The sequence below is a fragment of the Astyanax mexicanus genome, chromosome 21 (assembly GCF_023375975.1).
Source record: "Astyanax mexicanus isolate ESR-SI-001 chromosome 21, AstMex3_surface, whole genome shotgun sequence".
NCBI classification, from domain to species: Eukaryota; Metazoa; Chordata; class Actinopteri; order Characiformes; family Acestrorhamphidae; genus Astyanax; species Astyanax mexicanus.
Genome location: NC_064428.1, coordinates 9,127,019 through 9,148,097, shown reverse-complemented (window position 1 = coordinate 9,148,097; position 21,079 = coordinate 9,127,019). Strand labels below are relative to the sequence as shown.

The 21,079-nt window shown below is 39.9% G+C and overlaps 1 protein-coding gene and 1 long non-coding RNA gene across 2 annotated transcripts; both read left to right on the top strand.

The window, feature by feature from the left end:
- The first annotated feature begins 10,739 nt into the window (after positions 1–10,739).
- LOC125785920 (uncharacterized) lies at positions 10,740–11,183 on the top strand. The gene is made up of 2 exons (XR_007428209.1): positions 10,740–10,883; positions 10,997–11,183. It is a non-coding gene; the product is annotated as an uncharacterized LOC125785920 (long non-coding RNA).
- A 5,532-nt stretch (positions 11,184–16,715) lies between these two features.
- On the top strand, positions 16,716–19,499 carry LOC103032953 (epidermal differentiation-specific protein-like). Its single transcript, XM_015604117.3, has 2 exons — positions 16,716–17,757; positions 19,256–19,499. The coding sequence occupies exon 1, from the start codon at positions 16,756–16,758 to the stop codon at positions 17,752–17,754; it is 999 nt and encodes a 332-aa protein (XP_015459603.3). The 5' UTR covers positions 16,716–16,755; the 3' UTR covers positions 17,755–17,757; positions 19,256–19,499.
- The last annotated feature ends 1,580 nt before the right edge of the window (positions 19,500–21,079 follow it).

Genomic DNA, 21,079 nt, shown 5'->3' with positions numbered 1-21,079 from the left:
TTGTAGCCACATTATTATTAATCAGTATATTTAAAGAGTACTATAGATTTTTACTATAGATATATATTTTTTAGAATACACTATGTTGTACTTAAAAAGTATGATCAAAGTTTACTTTCAGACATTTGAAGAAAGTATAATTTTTATTGTACTTTTAATATATTTTAAGTAAGTACATAAATCTGTTCGTATATTTACAGCATACTTATTTCTCAATATGTTTTAAGTACAATTAAGTATATATATTTTTTTTCACCAGAGTGACTATAATAAATATGGGGACAGTGGCAGAGGCCATTATGTACTTAATATAGAAAAGAAGGTTTAAACAGTGATGTAAACTTGTGATACTTGTGATTGTGATACTTTACTGCCAGAGTTTCTCCTTAATCATGTCTATTTGGCAAAAGTCGAGAGTTTCAATTGAACTATTGGCTAAACTGCCCCCTGGATTTACAGTGATAATTCTCCATTACATTCATAATTGTAAGTATTTAGAAAATGACACTGATGCAGAGCATGGACAGAAGGCTCTGTCAGAATTTGACATTGAGCAGAAATAAGCTTTTAGAGAGTAAACCTGCTTTTTGACCAGTGGAAATCCATGTGCTGCCCTGTAGCAAAGCAGTAAAGAGTAGGAAAACACTGTTTACACACACAGTACCTTCAGGTAGATCTCCAGCACCGCCTTCTTAAAATTAAGCCATGATAATTCGAATGACGAGCACAAACGAAAAGGTAGGATAAGGGAACAGACTGCAAAATCAAATTAATAGAATTTTCAGCTGTTATGAGTACATAAAGGTACTGTGTGTATAAACAGTGTTTTTAATAAACTGTACAATAAATCTGTTCACTTTTAAAGCTCTCAATGCCTCGTTTTAAATGTCAGGGTTCTCAGAATTTTACCAGTGAAATGTGGAGATACTTTGAGTTTATTAATGGTGTAAAATGGTGTAAAAAAATAGTGATTTCTTTACATGGGTAACTCTATGGCTAAATGTATTTCAGAATGATTTGGGCTATACAACAAATATTTGTATTTGTTATCATGTTTAACGACAACCCAAGCCCATTTCCTTTATTTTAAGACTATTATGGGTACCACTTTAAAATAAGACTACCTTTATAAAGGATTTATAAATGGTTTACAATTAGTTTATTAATGATACTAATTAGGTTGTAAATGCCTTAAAAATAATGAATAATCAGTTATAACACATACACACTAAGAAAAGTAAGTACAGATTTGTACTTAAAAGAGTACAAAGCTTGTCGCTGGGGCTGTACCTTATATTGAGGCACAAAAAAGTACCTTTCAGTGAAAGTCCTTTTTTGTACCCATGTTTTTTGTGCCAGTAAAGATTATAAAGATCATAAACATTATCATCAACTAAATATGGCTCAAAAACTTGATGATCCAAAATTGTCTGGCTTTCAAATAAAAAAGGTGCAATTAAAATATATATAGTTTATTAGTACAGTGATACAGAATACTGAATGTACCCTTTGGCTGGTTAAATTGTACAAATTTGTACTTATTGCTGTTAGAAATTACTTTGTACTTCAGAGGGAACAAATCTGACCCTGTAAAGACCAATATTTTACCTTTGAGGGTACAATTATGAAGAGTGTACCTTTGAGTACAAAAAAGTACTTATATCATACCTCTGTTTTTTAGAGTGTACGTACAAAGGGCAACAATGACCTGTTGTTTGCCAAATAGTGAACCCACAACCATCTATATTGTTGCCCTTTCTATGTATGTGTTATAACTGATTATTAATGATTTTTAAGGCATTTACAACCTCATTAGTAACCATTAATAAACTAATTGTAAACCATTTATAAATCCTTTATAAAGGTAGTCTTATTTTAAAGTGGTACCCTATAAGGTAACAGTGTTGGGGGTTTGGGATTTCATTGCTCTGTTCTTTTTAAAGTAGGAAGTCAGGAATGAGAGATAACAGAGTTAAAGGGATGAGACGAGTCGGTCGAGACTAGTTAAGAACACGTCAGCAAGATTGGGATTGATTAATTGATTAAATAAGAGTCTGGGCTTCAGATATGTTCCTTCTCCTTTCATAACATCACTATTAGAAGTTTATGGTTATGGAATTAGGGGGATTGGGACATAAGATCAAATGCGGAAATTTATCTATACAAGATTTATTGGTAGCAATTAATTAATTAACAGTACTTACTAACTAACTAACTAACTATTTTTTACCTCACAGTAGTTAATACAATATTAATCATTACAACATTTTTTAAACTAATGTCTCAATTCAATATTATTCTCAGAATTCTTAAGCTTTAAAGTTTAGTACTGTTTAATAATCTTACAATTATTTTCAATTAATAGTTAGTTGAGGTATTACTAAACCATTTATCGATGTTTATTACTGTCAAAAGTATTGTTATTTCTGACCCTCATTTTTTGTAAAATGTTACCAATTTATTTTATTCTGTGATGAGTAAAAAAAACTAAAACATTTTTTGCTGAGTTCTAGCTGTGAAGTATTTTTTTTTTATAATTTGTCCCAATCACCCTTTATTCACCCATTATTGCTTCAATGTATTTCTAAAATTATAACAAAATTACCACACTTTTCCACTCATTGCCACTTTTAAAATGGTTGCTTCTTGCTCTTGTTAATCAAATAATTAGATCAGATTCTCTGACAAAATTGAACATTTTTCCTTGGGATATGTTCTAACTTAAATTTTTAAACCCCTTTACAGGCCTTGGCCCTTAGAAGACCCTCAATTATGCTGAGCACAGCGTTTTCATGTTGGAAAATAAATGAAAAGAACATTACTTCACACCAGAGCTTATAAACAATGAATGAAGCATTTCCAGAACATGAGCATAACTCTGGCAAGCCGGTCATTAGCGCCAGTGTTTTCTTTTATAAAAAAAAATATATATTCATCCTACATATATCAGTATTTGAAGATTTCTTTTACTTCCTCAAAACCTTTATCTCAAACTGGATGCAAACTGAAAAATGCACGTCACTCCATTATAGAGGAAGCGACAGTGATGTGCAGTTCATCTAATTAAGTCAATATTACAGTATCAATGTTTGAGAAGATTAGTTTAATTTGAATCCAACCACAATGTTTTTAAAGAAAACACATACAGTCATATGAAAAGTTTGGGCACCCCTATTAATCTTAATCATTTTTAGTTCTAAATATTTGGGTGTTTCAGCCATTTCAGTTTGATATATCTAATAACTGATGGACACAGTAATATTTCAGGATTGAAATTTGGTTTATTGTACTAACAGAAAATGTGCAATATGCATTAAACCAAAATTTAACCGGTGCAAAAGTATGGGCACCCTTATCATTTTATTGATTTGAATACTCCTAACTACTTTTTACTGACTTACTGAAGCACAAAATTGGTTTGGTAATCTCATTGAGCTTTGAACTTCATAGCCAGGTGTATCCAATCATGAGAAAAGGTATTTAAGGTGGCCAATTGCAAGTTGTTCTCCTATTTGAATCTCCTCTGAAGAGTGGCATCATGGGCTCATCAAAACAACTCTCAAATGATCTAAAAACAAAGATTGTTCAACATAGTTGTTCAGGGGAAGGATACAAAAAGTTGTTTCAGAGATTTAACCTGTCAGTTTCCACTGTGAGGAACATAGTAAGGAAATGGAAGACCACAGGGACAGTTCTTCTTAAGCCCAGAAGTGGCAGTCCAAGAAAAATCTCAGAAAGGCAGAGAAGAAGAATGGTGAGAACAGTCAAGGACAATCCACAGACCACCTCCAAAGAGCTGCAGCATCATCTTGCTGCAGATGGTGTCACTGTGCATCGATCAACAACACAGCGCACTTTACACAAGGAGAAGCTGTATGGAAGAGTGATGCGAAAGAAGCCATTTCTGCAAGCACGCCACAAACAGAGTCGCCTGAGGTATGCTAAACCTCATTTCAATCCTGAAATATTACTGTGTCCATCAGTTATTAGATATATCAAACTGAAATGGCTGTTGCAAACACCCAAATATTTAGAACTAAAAATGATTAAGATTAATAGGGGTGCTCAAACTTTTTCATATGACTGTATGTGAAAATCTATGTTTAAATATCTTACATAGAAATAAACCTACCAGTGACTCAAATCTGCCAGTGTAGAATATAGAAATTAAATATACATATAATCAGTTATTTCTAACTATATACAGTACAGTGCAAATGCTTTAGGCATCAAAGCAAATTACACTAATCCATCTCAGCAATATGAGTGTTTTCGTCTGAAAAAGCACCACATATGATTCAACCAGATGCAAATAAACATAAATACAGTAAAACATAACAAGGAATTCTCATTTTTAACTAAGTATGTTATATCCTGTGTGCCAAGCTGAAGAACAAATGTAGAGATTCCAGATTTCTCCTGGATGCTCCTCAGCCAGCATGTGTATATTATGTTCAGTTCCGTCAGCAGCTCACCTGATTTACCATATTTACCAATTTACCAAAGCAGGTGTTAATTAATATGATGAGAACTGAAAGCTCTGCGTAGGTTCTAGCGGGAAACTCGAAATCACGCCACTTTTCTCAGCCAATCACCAACTCCCACCTGTCCTTAAAAGACCTCCCTCATACCTGTTCTCCCCTGCTTGCAGACGCTGACATACGTTTTCACCCTCCTCCTTCCCCCACCGCCTCCAGTTCGGTCCCGCCGGTTGCCCAGGGGATAGGCTCCGCCCCCGCCGTACAAGTACGGCAGGATCTGCGAGGTTCCAGACGCTGCGGACCTGGGCTTCGACGGGGCTTTCGCCAAAGACTCTATATACACTGTATTCACTATTACTAATTGTCATGCGTGTTTATTGGGATTAAATCTTTCTGCTGCACTTTGTTTCCAGAGTTTTCCTGCTAGAACTAGAAATAACTCTATTAAACTCAGATGAGGAGAGATTAAGAGATGTTTTAAGGATAACAGGTCTGTAAAAAGCTGCTCTGCTTTTTGTAAAATTGCTGTTTGTATTTATTGTTATGCTGGTGTTTTACTCAGCTAATAAACTTAAAATAAGTTAAAATAAACAGCTCAGATAAGCTTTTTATTTGCTTCAGGTGCTTAAAACATTTGCACATTACTGTATATATTTATAATATTTATATGTACTAAATAAAGATATAGTACATAAAACTCTCGAAAAGAACAAGTTATGAAATATCTGATTATATGAATCTTTTATTTGTATATTCTACAGTTGCAAGAAAAAGTGTGTGATTCCTTTGGGATTATACTTGTATTTCTGCATAAATTGGTCATTAAATGTGTTCTGATCTACATCTACGTCACAACAATAGACAAACACAGTCTGCTTAAACTGATACCACAGTATATATACATATGCAAAGCAGCTCCCTCCACCATGTTTCACAATTGGGATGAGGTTTTGATGAATGTGTGCTGTGAATTTTTTTTTCGGACAGCAGTGGCTTCCTCCCATGAACTCCATTCTTGTTTAATGTTTTCCTTATTGTAGATTTGTCAACAAAAATGTTAGCATGTGCCAAAGATTTCTGTAAGTCTTTAGTTTAGGATTCTTCCTCACCTCATTGATTATTCTGCGCTGTGCTCTTGCAGTCATCTTTACAGGATGACCACGCCTAGGGAGAGCAGCAACAGTGCTGAACTTTCTCCATTTGTAGAGCGTCTTACCGTGGACATATGACAATCAAGGCTTTTAGAGATATTTTTGTAACCCTTTCCAGCTTCATGCAAGTCAACAATTCTTGAACGTAGGTCTCCTGAGAGCTCTTTTGTTTGAAGCATGATTCACATCAAGCAATTCTTCTTAAGAACAGCAAACTCAAAACTGGTGTGTGTTTTATAGGGCAGCCAATCTCATCACATCCTGGCTCCAATTAACTCTTAGAAAAGTCATTAGTTTAGGGGTTCACATACCTGAATACTGTGAATGTGAGCATGTTATGTTTAATAACATCATGCAAAAAAAAAAAAAAATATATATATATATATATATATATATATATATATATATATATATATATATATATATATATATATATATATATATATATATGCGTGTGTGGTATTAGTTTAAGCAGACTGTGTTTGTCTATTGTTGTGATCAGAATCCAAGTAACCCCAAAGGGTTTACATACTTTTCTTGCAATTGTATATATAAAGCATATACAGTACAGTGCAAATGTTTTAGGCACCTGTGGAAAGAATATATATATATATACACAGTGCCCTCCATAATTATTGGCACCCCTGGTTAAGATGTGTTCTTTAGCTTCTCATAAATTGAGTTTTGTTCAAAATAATATAGGACCACGATGGGAAAAAAAAGTAAAGTCCAACCTTTAACTCAAGTAAATTTTAAGGGGGAAATAAAATCCCTGACTAAGAAATAATTATTCTTCATAAAATCACCTGTTCCACAATTATTGGCACCCCTAACAATTCTTAGGAAATAAATTTAATAAAAGTATTTCTGTCACTTCTACAGTACTTTACGAAGTTGATCAGAGTATGTAGGAACATTTAATTAGTAATTCACAACTTCCTGTTTCCCTGGGGTATAAATATGACGTGACACAGAGGCCATTTATCTTCAACATGGGAAAGACAAAGGAACATACCATTCAAGTGAGGCAGATGTGTGTTGACCTTCACAAGTCAGGCAATGGCTACAAGAAAATCGCTACTCGCCTACACCTGTCCATATCTACTGTCAGAGGAATTATTAAGAAGTTTAAAACAACTGGAACAGTGGTAAACAAGCCTGGACGAGGACGCAAGTTTATTTTGCCACCACGCAGAGTGAGGAGGATGATAAGAGAAATAAAAAGTTCTCCAAAGCTCACTGTTACAGAATTGCAACAAATGGTAGCTTCTTGGGGTCACAAAGTCTCCAAAACAACCATCAGGCGCTATCTACATGCCAACAAGCTGTTTGGGAGGCATGCACGGAAGAAACCATTTCTCACTCACAATCATAAACGCAAACGTTTGGAGTTTGCTAAGCGGTACTGGGACTTCAACTGGGACCGTGTGCTTTGGTCAGATGAAACAAAGATAGAGCTTTTTGGCAACAAATGCTCTAAGTGGGTCTGGCGTAACACAAGAGCTGAGTATGCAGAAAAGCACCTCATGCCCACTGTGAAATACGGCGGGGGATCAGGGATGCTGTGGGCCTGTTTCTCTTCTAAAGGCCCTGGGAACCTTGTTAGGGTGCATGGCATCATGAATGCTCTAAAATACCAGGACATTTTAAAACAAAATCTGGTGGCTTCTGCCCGACAGCTGAAGATGGGTCGTCACTGGGTCTTTCAGCAAGATAATGACCCTAAACATGTGGCCAAATCTACACAGAAATGGTTCTAGCAGGAAAACTCTAGAAACAAAGTGCAGCAAGAAAGATTTAATCCCAATAAACACGTATGACAATTAGTAATAGTGAATATAGTGTATATAGAGTCTTTGGCGAAAGCCCCGTCGAAGCCCAGGTCCGCAGCGTCTGGAACCTCGCAGATCCTGCCGTACTTGTACGGCGGGGGCGGAGCCTATCCCCAAAAATATAAAAATATATAATTACCCACAAGAAGATCCTTTACCTGGTTCACGTATTCTGGAAGGAAAACAGTTATAAACAAGCTTGAATAAGGCGTTCAAGATTAAAGTGTTATTTGCTGAGTACGTGTGTATTACAGTAGTTGCGCTCATGTTTTGATAGCATACATTTATTAGGTTCGTTGTATACAAAGTACTTGTATACACTGCTTGAGGCTATTTTAGAAGCGTATGATAAGCGTAACCTTGACGTGATCAGCATGAGAAAACACTGCGGACTAACAATACATTAAGCCTTTGAGGGGCACAACTTTTGGACGCCGTCGTAGCAAAACGCGGACTACGAGTCCAAAGGGAATAAGAGCGGGCACGGCCCGCTGTGCAGCAAAACGCGGACTACGAGTCCAAAGGGAATAAGAGCGGGCACGGCCCGCTGTGCAGAAAAAACTCAGACTATGAGTCTATGAGCATAGGAACGGGCACGGCCCGTGTTGATATCTAGGAGCATAAGGAGTAGGATATTTGAGCGAGCGCGAGCTGTCGTGGCAGTACTTTATAACAGTATATTCATTTGACGTCTGTATAAAAATCTTACAACCGCCTCCAGTTGTTTGCAATTAAATAGATATATTAAATAGATATATAAATAAATAGATATATATGTACATAAATTACTTACTCAAACATCAGGTATCCCGAACAAGATGGGTGAGGGTATAAGAGCGGGCACGGCTCGCGACTGCAGCAGCGCGGACTACGAGTCCAGTGGGTATTTAGAGCGGGCACTGCCCGCGATCGCAGCAGCGCGGACTACGAGTCCAGTGGTTATTAGAGCGGGCACGGCCCGCGATCGCTGCAGCGCGGACTACGAGTCCAGTGGTTATTAGAGCGGGCACGGCCCGCGATCGCAGCAGCGCGGACTACGAGTCCAGTGGTTATTAGAGCGGGCACGGCCCGCGATCGCAGCAGCACGGACTACGAGTCCAGTGGTTATTAGAGCGGGCACGGCCCGCGATCGCAGCAGCGCGGACTACGAGTCCAGGGTTAATAGAGCGGGCACGGCCCGCGATCGCAGCAGCGCGGACTACGAGTCCAGTGGTTATTAGAGCGGGCACGGCCCGCGATCGCAGCAGCGCGGACTACGAGTCCAGGGTTAATAGAGCGGGCACAGCCCGCGATCGCAGCAGCGCGGACTACGAGTCCAGTGGTTATTAGAGCGGGCACGGCCCGCGATCGCAGCAGCGCGGACTACGAGTCCAGTGGTTATTAGAGCGGGCACGGCCCGCGATCGCAGCAGCGCGGACTACGAGTCCAGGGTTAATAGAGCGGGCACGGCCCGCGATCGCAGCAGCGCGGACTACGAGTCCAGTGGTTATTAGAGCGGGCACGGCCCGCGATCGCAGCAGCGCGGACTACGAGTCCAGGGTTAATAGAGCGGGCACGGCCCGCGATCGCAGCAGCGCGGACTACGAGTCAGGTTAATAGAGCGGGCACGGCCCGTGATCGCAGCAGCGCTGACTACGAGTCCAGTGGGTATTAGGGCGGGCACGGCCCGAGAATTAAACTTTCCATTATCATTGACTGCTATAACATTTTACTGATTGTTATTAGACACCTTGTAAGTCATGATGCGAACAAAGCAAATATAACAGGGGAAGCGAAATTAATGTCAAAACAAATGTCAGGAAGCACCAAATGCAGAACCAAGGACAGACTGTCCTTGGAGAACACCCCCAAAACCAAAGGACCAGGGAAATTAACATCAGCACAAACCATAAGACATAAAGCAACGACAAACCGGATCGGATACTTAACATTGAGGCACGGAATTTGCACAGCAGTATGTCAAAGCAACCCGTGATCGGTAAATGCGCAAAACTTCGGCCACTAAAAAGGTTCTAAGGCAATAGCAACCGCTGCCCACGGCGTTGATGAATATGTTAAAACACGGAATCGTAAAAGTAGAATTTCTGCAAGAAAGGTACATGCCAATCATGAAACAAAACATAGCACAGGCAACACAAAATTAACCCAATAAAAGGCAGCAAATCACCAGAATTAGACCAGGTACGGAGTCAGTGCAGTCCACGAATCACGTAATCGAGAACCTGTGCAGTACTGTACATACAAGCAGCATCGGACACGAGTCCAATCAAGCAGCGGAGCGGGCACGGCCTGAGACAATAAACAACGCGGACAGCGAGTACAGTAAAGCATTAGAGCGGGCACGGCCCGAGACAATAAACAACGCGAACTGCGAGTACGGTAAAGCATTAGAGCGGGCACGCCCGAGACAATAAACAACGCGAACTGCGAGTACGGTAACGCATTAGAGCGGGCACGCCCGAGACAATAAACAACGCGAACTGCGAGTACGGTAAAGCATTAGAGCTGGCACGGCCCGAGATAATAAACCACGCGGACTGCGAGCCAGTAAAGCATTAGAGCGGGCACGGCCCGAGATAACAAACAACGCGAACTGCGAGTACGGTAACGCATTAGAGCGGGCACGCCCGAGACAATAAACAACGCGAACTGCGAGTACGGTAAAGCATTAGAGCTGGCACGGCCCGAGATAATAAACCACGCGGACTGCGAGCCAGTAAAGCATTAGAGCGGGCACGGCCCGAGATAACAAACAACGCGGACTGCGAGTACGGTAAAGCATTAGAGCTGGCACGGCCCGAGATAATAAACCACGCGGACTGCGAGCCAGTAAAGCATTAGAGCGGGCACGGGAGATAAACTACGCGGACTGCGAGTACGGTAAAGCATCAGAGCTGGCACGGCCCGAGATAATAAACCACGCGGACTGCGAGTACGGTAAAGCATTAGAGCGGGCACGGCCCGAGAATATAAACGATGCGGACTGCGAGTATAGCAAACCATTAAAGCGGGCACGGCCCGAGATAAGAAACCGCGCAGACTGCGAGCCATTAAAGCATTACAGAGCGGGCACGGCCCGAGATTATGAACAACGCGAACTGAGAGTACAGTAAAGCATTAGAGCGGGCACAGCCCGAGATAATAAACAAAGCGGACTGCGAGTACAGTAAACCATTAGAGCGGGCACGGCCCGAGATAATAAACAACGCGGACTGCGAGTACAGTAAACCATTAGAGCGGGCACGGCCCGAGATAAGAAACAACGCGGGCTGCGAGTACAGTAAACCATTAGAGCGGGCACGGCCCGAGATAAGAAACAACGCGGGCTGCGAGTACAGCAAAGCATTAGAGCGGGCACGGCCCGAGGTAAACAACGCGGACAGCGAGTCATTAAAGCATTAGAGCGGGCACGGCCCGAGGTAAACAACGCGGACAGCGAGTCATTAAAGCATTAGAGCGGGCACGGCCCGAGATAATAGGCAGCGCAGAAAGCGAGACATTAAAGCAGTAAGTAGAGCAGGCACGGCCCGAGACAATAAGCAGCACGGAAGCGAGTACAGAAAAGCAATTGAACGGGTACGGTCCGAGATAAGAAGCAGCGCAATAGGCACTTGCGACGAGCAAAACAGCTGCATAACAATGCTTTATAACAAAAAACGTATTACAACCAATTATGAAATTTACAAAATAGCGCCACTTCGACAAAATAACTTAAAACAAATGAAACAGTCAATACAAATCACCCAATACGAAAAAATATTAAAGCAGCCCCATAACAAAAAAATGCCACAATACAAATATTAAATACAGTGCTTCTAAATTAATGTGTAAAATACGAAGGTATATAAAATGGAGAAAACGGCACCCATAATAGAGCCGGTTCCAATAGGTGACTTCGAAGAGTCGGCTCCTGAGCCGGATCGATCGCGAACGACACATCAATAACATTCAGCAACAGTAAAGCCCAAGACCGATAAACGAACCATAGGAGCGTCGCGAGAATGAGATCACAACGAACGAGGATTAACCAAGTACACTAAGTTTATTTATCATCGATCAAATTAGGTTTTGGTGCTGCATGAACGAAACACTTTGCAAGCAGTGCCTGAAGGGTCAGCTCCACTGAGGCGTGGGCGTGTGTGTGTGGACAGTAGGAAGGGAGCAGGCTATCAGCGCCACATTGCTGGTTCAATAAAATTTCGAGCACTAAACGTAAGCAACACAAGCAGGCGTGCGAAGCGGCAGAAACGTAAAAAACGGAGGGCGGGCGCGGGGCTAAAACTATCGGGTGCCAGCAGGAGCGGGTTTAAAAACAGCCATCCAGCCCAGACTTCTTGAGCGAAGCGTACAAACTCAGCCACAGGCACCGGACAGAGCCGTGGAAAACGCAGAAACACCAAGAAACTATCCGAACACCGCCGAGAAAAAGCCTCAGCACTAGACCAGAACGCCACAGAATCGACACTGAGCCGAAACAACCAGCACGATTCAGCACACGGCTGCGAGCCGAGACAAATCATCGGAGCAGCAAGCCTCGAAGGCAAGCGCGACACGGTCACGTGATCCAGCAAAACAGGAACCCAGACCGCCAACAGCAAACACAGCGAGGATCCAACCAAAACGCCAGCGACAGAACAGAGAGCAATACAAACCAACATGGATCCTACGAGCAGGAAATCGAGCCAACTACGAACGAGCAGCCACGCAGACGGGCGAAAACGGCAAACTGAGAGCAGGCAATGACAAATGGCAGAAACACCATGAAGCCACGCGGCAACGACCGGCGCCCGAAAACGTATGTCAGCGTCTGCAAGCAGGGGAGAACAGGTATGAGGGAGGTCTTTTAAGGACAGGTGGGAGTTGGTGATTGGCTGAGAAAAGTGGCGTGATTTCGAGTTTCCCGCTAGAACCTACGCGGAGCTTTCAGTTCACCGCACACAGAATCAAGCTCCTCCCATGGCCATCTCAGTCCCCAGACCTCAACCCCATTGAAAACCTGTGGGGTGAGCTGAAGAGGAGAGTGCAGAGGAGAGGACCCAGGTCATTGGATGATTTAGAGAGAATGTGCAAAGAGGAATGGTCAAAGATCCCTCTTTCTGTATTCTCCCATCTTGTGAAACATTACAGGAGAAGATTAGGTGCTGTTTTGTTGGCCAAAGGGGGTTGTACAAAGTATTAACATCAGGGGTGCTAATAATTGTGGCACACATGATTTGATGTTAAATAATTATTTCTTAATGTGGGATTTTTTTCCTACTGAATAAATTCACTTGAGTTAAAGGTTGTATTTTACTCTTTTTTTCCATCGTGGTCCTATATTATTTTGAACAAAACTCAATTTATGAGAAGCTAAAAAACACATCTTAACCAGGGGTGCCAATAATTATGGAGGGCACTGTATATATATATATATATATATATATATATATATATATATATATATATATATATATATATATATTATATATATCTACATTGTAGATTCTCACTGATGACATCACAACTATGAATGAACACATGTGGAGTTTTATGTACTTAACAAAAAATGAGCTGAACCTCCACAGTCACCGGACCTGAACCCAATCCAGATGGTTTGGGGTGAGCTGGAGCACAGAGTGAAGAAGGCAAAGGAGCAACAAGTGCTAATAAACACCTCTGGGAACTCCTTCCTTCAAAACTGTTTGAAAACCATTTCAGGTGGCCACCTCTTGAAGCTCATTGAGAGAATGATGCCAAGAGTGTGCAAAGCAGCAATCAGAGCAAAGGGTGACTATTTTGAAGAAACTAGAATATAAAACATGTTTTCAGTTATTTCACCTTTTTTTGTTAAGTACATAAAACTCCACATGTGTTCATTCATAGTTTTGATTCCTTCAGTGAGAATCTACAATGTAAATAGTCATGAAAATAAAGAAAATGCATTGAAAAAAAAAGGTGTGTCCAAACTTTTGGCCTGTACGGTATGAATACAGTATATACAGTATATAAAACTCTCCAAAAAAACTAATTCTGAAATAACTCATATGTATATTTTATTTATATATTTCTAAACTGGCAGCTTTGAGTCACTGGCAGGTTTAATTCTATGTAAGGTATTTAAACATAGATTGTCACATATGTGTTTTCTCTTTAAACATTGTGGTGGGATTCAAATTAAACTAATTTTAATTTACATCTTCTCAAATACTGATACTATTGACTTAATCAATGACGTATTTCTCAGTCTGCATCCAGTTTGAGATAAACGGTTTGAGGAAGTCAAAGAAATCTTCAAATACTGATATATGCAGGATGAAAATATTTTGGTTCTAATGACCGGTTATGCACATGTTCTGGGAATGCTTCATTGTTCTGAAGTTCTGCTGTGAAGTAATGTTGTTTTCATTTATTTCACGACATGAAAACGCTGAGCAAGGTGTGTCACAATGTTAATTGCTATCTTACACCCCGCCAATAATCTTGTCATTTCTTCTCCACCTGCACTGTTAAAATATAGACAAATTTTACGAATATATCTAAGCTGATGGACGTGGTAGTCTGGAAACCTGTGCAAAGCAATGTATATTTACAATACTAAAATGAGTTTTTAAGGGTTTAGTTCATTAGCTTTTCTTAAAGGCTATGATTTTTTTACTGTTGTATCATGATCAGAATGTATGACATTCTACAAAAGACTTGCTCACATCTTCAATACAATGGGACAATTCATTTTTGCCCTAAAGAACAACGTTAGTTATGTGCTGTTGGTCCAAATCAGTCAGTACTACAGTATTAGTGCCTAAAAATATGTAAATTCCTACTAAACTGATGAACCATTCTCTGAATGGTACCCAGTTAGAATTTACATTTGTAAACTCAGATAAGGGTTGCACATTTAAACATCAACCATACATCAGCAGGTTCGGTAAGAACTGTGTTCATACAAAAAGTAACTCATTTACAAACCACATTTAAATTAAGTACATTTAAAGATATGGAAAGGGAGTTACTATGGTACTTAAGCATCATTGTCTGTTTTATTAATACTATCTTGGTCCAGGAACTGCCTACATGAGGCTGGACATTGTCCTGCACCAGGAGGAACACAGGGCCCACTGGACCAGTGTTCCTGAGGATTTAATAGCGGCGCTGAAGCACGAGAATCCTCCGGTTAGCTGCAATGCTAGGGGTTAGTAGCAAACACTTTCTAGACCAGGACTATATGGAGGAGAGGGTTTTTGAGTGTTGTGTAAACTAAGATTTTTCAAATTGATGTTTCATTTCATGATGTCTCTTAATTTTAAACTCCTTAATTACGGCAACTTGCCCTTTTTTTTTCTCCCTACAACTGCGCACCCTCTCCGCTTTTAGACACTTTGGCCCATTTCTGACACCTAGCTTTCAAACTTTGAATCTCGCATTATAAAAACCTGCTTGACAGCGGGTCAACTTTCATTCTATTTCTAAAATACCTCGCGGGCCGCTCCAAAAAACGAAATGGGCCGCAAATGGCCCAAGGGCCGTAGTTTGGACACCCCTGGTCTGGAGCATTAGTCGTTCAGCTTCGTCTTTATCCATAATCTTGACAAAAAACAAGCCCTTTTCCTTAACCCTGACTGCTAGCTATGTACCTGGGCTCTAAAACCAACCAACCTTGTGACGTCACCAGTGCTGCACGGGCAAAATGGCGGCGCACTAGTGCAAACGTTTAGAGTTGTAACAAACATAAATAGATTGCAAATTAGTGTGTAAACATTTTATATATAAACAAAAAATAAATTCCATCATATTTAACCCTGTAGAAAACATGTACAAACTGAAATGTTTTATGTCCCCTTTAAGGGTACTGTATTAATATCATGTGAACATTTGCGTGACCTTTCGAACATATGCCTCCTCAGCCCATCACAAACAGTGCCTATGTGTATCGTATAAACTTATAAACTTCATTCCACTTCTCAAATATCACCGTGTTCATCTGCTATATGATATATTTAACTAAAATTTCTGATCAAAACAACCAATGATTTATAAAGGAAATTTAACAGGGGTGCCCAAACTTTTTTAATACCACTGTACAAGTTATTAATGCTTACATACAAAGCCCTACACAACACTGCATCGGTTTACCTTTCAGAATGTTTAACCCAATATTTTCCATCTTAGTCAGCGGACTCTGTCCGATCAAGTTTTCTCCTCTGCTGCCCCGCATCTCTTTAGGGAAGTTTGTTGCTGCTAATATAATTTTACCTGGAAACCTTACTTTATTATACGTTTCTCATTATGTTCTTTTACTTGTTTTTACCTGTTACATAAACATGTTTGTCTCTTTATGCGTGCGCTAAGGAAGTTTTCACACCTGTTAGTTGGTTTCTATGATCCAGATCAGTTGCTGAGTTTTCACTTGCTGAGCGTTTTTCCCTCTGTTTGGTTTGGTTTCACACAGGCTTAAACATAAACGCACTTTCAGCTTTCAGCTGTGCAGATGTACATGTAATCATGCGGCTGCAAGCAGTGGATGCAGTACAAATCACGCATGTAAACAACATGGAGCAGAGACAGCCTTTGTTCTTAGATGTGGTAATTAGTGTTATCTGGCTAATATTTAAGATTAAACAGCGCCTTATCAACAGTTTAGTTCAAATAAAAGAAGTATATTTAACAGCTGGGTCGGATCAAGTCTGGATCACGTTCTCACCACAAATGAACCGCTCCAGATTTCTTTTGGGACCGGACCGAGACCACTTCCACTGGCTGGACCAAATAGTGCTAGTGTGAAAATGCCCTTAGAGTTTTCCTGAGGGCTATATAAATAAAATATTATTATTAATGGGAGGTCAAACTTAGGGAAAAATAAGTTTTTTTAAGGGATGGGGGGCACCACACAGCATTTGTGCTCAGGGCACCCAATCTAACAATGCAGTGTTTGGAGGAAAAGCAACATTACACACCTTTCACTATGCTTAATAGTCTGGGTATAGTGAAAGCTTGATTTATTCCATACAGAGGGAAACACTTTCATAAAACTAAATAATGAAATATGTAATAATAATAATAATAATAATAATAATAATAATACAATGTCTTCACATCTTTAAATAAAAACTTTTTGATCTTGAGTATATGAGAAATGTGTTTATGTAAATGACATGTTATCGTCACATAAACTCAAAGCACCATTCAGGAGCACTCCCTGCGGATCCTCCCAGAAGTCCAACCCAACCCAAACCAGCTATATATACAGAGGGAAGTTTGCTCACAAGAGCATCTCCTCCTGCAGAAGCTTCAGGAACGCACCTTCCTCCAGACACCATGAATAACAAGATCATCATCTACGAGCACGCCAACTTCCAGGGCCTCAGCAGAGAGTTCACCTCTGATGTTGCCAACCTGATCAATTACAATTTTAACGATTGCGTCTCCTCTCTGAAAGTCATTGGTAATCCCTGGGTGGTCTACAGGGACGTCAATTTCACTGTTCCTCTGGCGGCGTATGAAGAGGGTGAGTACGCCCAAGTGGACGAAAATGAGACCTTCTCTTCTCTGCAGTTGGTGACTGAAGACCTTTCGAACCCTCAGATCACACTCTATGAACATGGAAACTACCAGGGCAGAAGTATAGTGATCAACTGTGAGACCAACCTCTGCTCTGGCTCTTTCAATGATATTGTATCTTCTCACAAAGTGCAGAGAGGGGCCTGGGTCCTGTATGAGAACGGGAACCTAACTGGAAGAAAGATGGTGGCCAGAGCTGGTTGTGATGTGTCTTTCTATGAGTCGTTTAACGACTGCCTGTCTTACCTGCGTCCTCTGAAGTCAGGGAAGGCCACTCTGAAAGCTGTGCTTCTCTGGGACAAGAAGGAAGAAAAGGTCAATTGGGTCACCACCAATTCTTCGTCCAGCCTGAACTTTACTGATGAAACGAAACCCTTCAGTTCCAACCCAAGCCAAATGTATGACGCCTTCATCTCTGAGAGCTTCAACTTCAGCAGCGCTGCAGGGATCGGCATTGGGACCAAATTTAATTTAGATCTCAGTGAGCTGAAGAAAGGGCAAGACTTTGCTGTTAAAGAGACTTTCACTGTGGAGAAGGGAATCAACAACACCAGAGTGGAGAAGAAAAGCATGCAAGTCTTTTTCCCAGCTGTTGTCCAGCCCCGCACCAAGCTCACTGTTAACCTGGTGACCAAGGAGGTGAATATAAAGGTCCCGGTCAAGCTGATCCACGGTTTTAATGAGACCCTTTGCGGGGAGTACGTATGCTATTCAGAGCTGTCTCTTATCACTGAGTACAAGCAACAGCCTGTTTAGCCAGTAAGTAGATTTTTGGTCTTGTGTTTGTTTACAGTATTTCTCCTTTTAAAGGAAATGAAATGAGACAGTATCCTACTGAATACACAGCCTACACTGTAAAAAAATACTCTCACCAACTTTAACGTTTCTAGTTACCCATTGCACCTTCAAGTTTTACTAACAACCCTAGCATTTTGGTCCAATTAAGTCAATTAATGTATTATTTGGAAACCAAATACACGTTGGTCCAACTACATATGTTGCATTGTGTCTGCTAAAAACCTCATGTGTTGTTAATTGGCCTCATTTAGGTTCTATGACGTGTTTTGTAAGTTCTGTTGACTATCCTTTAAGATTAACTAAAACAATGAACTTGTGCCAATCACATGTTTGACATTAATCAAACTCACATAATGAGCACAAGCCTATAATTTTTGTTAATTCAAATAAGCAGCTGAGAATTTATGACTATTACATAAATGTCTGAAGGTAGTGCAAATATGACCAGCTGGATCCGGCCAGCAGGTAGTCTAGTCATCAGTCTATAGCAAAACAAAACAACTATAGTAACTTGCTCTTATAGCCTACAACGACACTGGGTCAAGACTATATTTAATTATTATATACCACATACAAAATCTAAATCCTAAGAGAAGCAGCAGCAGCATGTGGGGAATGACTACTCACTGATGGTAAGTGAGATATGTGAGGACACGTCCAATATGCAAATAGCATGACCAACATCAGGTGAAAACCCCTGCATTAATGCTCATTAAACACATGGCTGGATTACTGAATGGGCCAGTGCCCAGGAAACATTTTGCGATGCCTATCAACATTTATGATACAATATATTTTTATTTCTGAGGGTTTTCCATTTTCAGGATCCTCTGAATATTAGGGACTTTGTCCCCAGGGCATCTTGGGGGCCCTAGCCATGCTTTTTGGGGCCCTAGCCATGCATTTAGGCCCCTTATAAAAATGAATGAGGAATGAGCATTGTTGCACTGCTCTGATTTCGACTTCGGGGTCATAGAAAAGAGGGGCCGTAGTTTTTAGAGGACCCGGCTTATGAGAGCCCCTACCAGGGGGTCCTAAAGAAGAGAGAGGCATACATACATTAGAATGCCCCTGCTATGGGTCCTTTGACTTCTGTTTACCATGGCTCCTTGACTTTCTAGGGACCTAAAAATTGCCAGGCAAGCTCTTTGCCCAGGGTCAAACTGAGCATGTGCAGAGTAGTTGGTTTGGCCACAACTAGGGTTTGTAACTACAATTGTTAACTACAATTTGTACCTTTTTCCAACAAAAAAAAAAGCTTAAAAATGTTATTTGAAGCGATTAGTTTGTTATAATTGTGGTGCAAATCAATATTTCTTGTACAGCTGACCTTAAAAATCACATTAAGAAGAACAATTCATATTTAGTTTTTTTTTTTTTACAGTGCAATAGAATATTATATACTATTATATAGAATATTATACACACAACAATGACACTGCATTTGCTTCTCTTTCAGTATCACCTGATCCCGGCAGCCTCCTACTGACGGCTAAAATATCTGATCTGCATTCGAGATCATTTCATCTTTTATTCCTTCCTTCACCTTCTCAGCTCTACTGCTCATAACTGAATAAGGGTTTCTTGGCATCATTACAGTAATGGGATCATTGATTTTGTCATTCTTTAGTACATTTAATGAATTCATATGAATAAACAGTAGACATCACTTTGCTTGGTGTGTTAAATATAAATGTAATATATCTGTGAGCCTGATTTTCTTTGTACTGTTGCACTTAATACTAATAAATGAATACTGAAAAGTGGGTTGGCAAATTAAATGACTCAAAGTGTTTTTATTTAATTTAGGATACAATAATAACAGAAAACAAGAAAATATAACTTCAACTTGAGTCCTTTGCATTAAAAGATGTACTCTGACTGATCTATAATTGATCTATAACTGGTTCACAGCCTACAGGCCACCACAGACTCTGGCATCATTACACTTTAGTAATTTTTTAAGGTCTGGAATAAGATTGAAACTGTTATACTGTAATATGTGCCTTATCACGCCACAGAAGGTGCTGCACAGGAAACCACCATGTACTTTATTTGGACCATTGTCTCCCAAACCAGGTACTGGAAGCACACTGCACTGGATATATCAGTATTCCTGCTTCCAACACAAATGATCCAACGGCAAAAGTAAAAGAGTAAAAAATATACATTTTATGTTAATGTTGATGTTAATATTGCTGAATTTGGGATGCAGTAGGCTGTTCCCTGTTTCAGCTGCATATATGCTGATTGTAAATGAATGTATTTTAGTAGGATGTAAATATATTAAAGAAGCTTTGTTGGACGTTTGGAGTTCTCTTGAGTCTCTGCACGGATAATTGTGTGAATGATTTTCATGCATAATGAACAAATGGAAAACAACTAATCAATCAGTAAGATTATTTACTATCTACTATTATACTACTACTACTACTACTACTACTAATAATAATAATAATAGAAATAATAATAACAACAACAACAACAATAATAATAATAATAATAGAAATAATAATGCCTATACTACTTTATTCAATTTAATTAAATTTAATGTATATATTGTTTATTTCTGAATCAATCCCAGATGCACAACTGGCACTCAAGGAAATCTGCAAAGATTCAAAATATTACTGATAAATATCAGTGCAGAAGACGGGGTGATAGACACACACACACAAACACACACTGATGGGACAATTTCAGCATCTCCAATTCGAATGGAAACATTTTTATTCCGTTTCTGATTATATGAGGTTCCAGCTTCACTGAGGCGACAGCATGTGTTTGAACTGTGGTAAGAAATGGAACATTTATATTTATATTGCTGTTTTAATAAATACATTAGTAAATTTTAAGCACTGAATTTTATTAATTCATGTAAGCACTGTGGGGAGGAGCAGCAGAAATGTGTATGTGCTGAGCGGGCGCAGGATTAAAACGAGGTATTTTTGGCGGGAGGTAGCAGAACTAAAACAAGCGAGAGCAGGTTTAAAAATCAGTCCCGCTCAGACCTCTAATACACTGCTAATCCTCTCCTGTGTCCTTCATAACTGTTTACTGAGCTCCAGAAGATCATCCTCAGGTTTCCGCCTACGCTCTCTCCTGACCCTGGACTCTAGCATGCTTAAAGACAGAGAAAATAAAAATGGCAGTCACAAACAGCAACAATTTAGTTATTCAGTAATTCAGTTTAAGTTATTATTGAAAAACAAGTTCAATTTAATCACATGAACATAGATAGACTTTATACATTAATATCCAGCACTGAACTGATCACAGAGAG

Bases quoted from the DNA above. Each gene is read 5' to 3' on its own strand.
- LOC103032953 (XM_015604117.3), top strand. From the start codon at position 16,756: ATGAATAACAAGATCATCATCTACGAGCACGCCAACTTCCAGGGCCTC.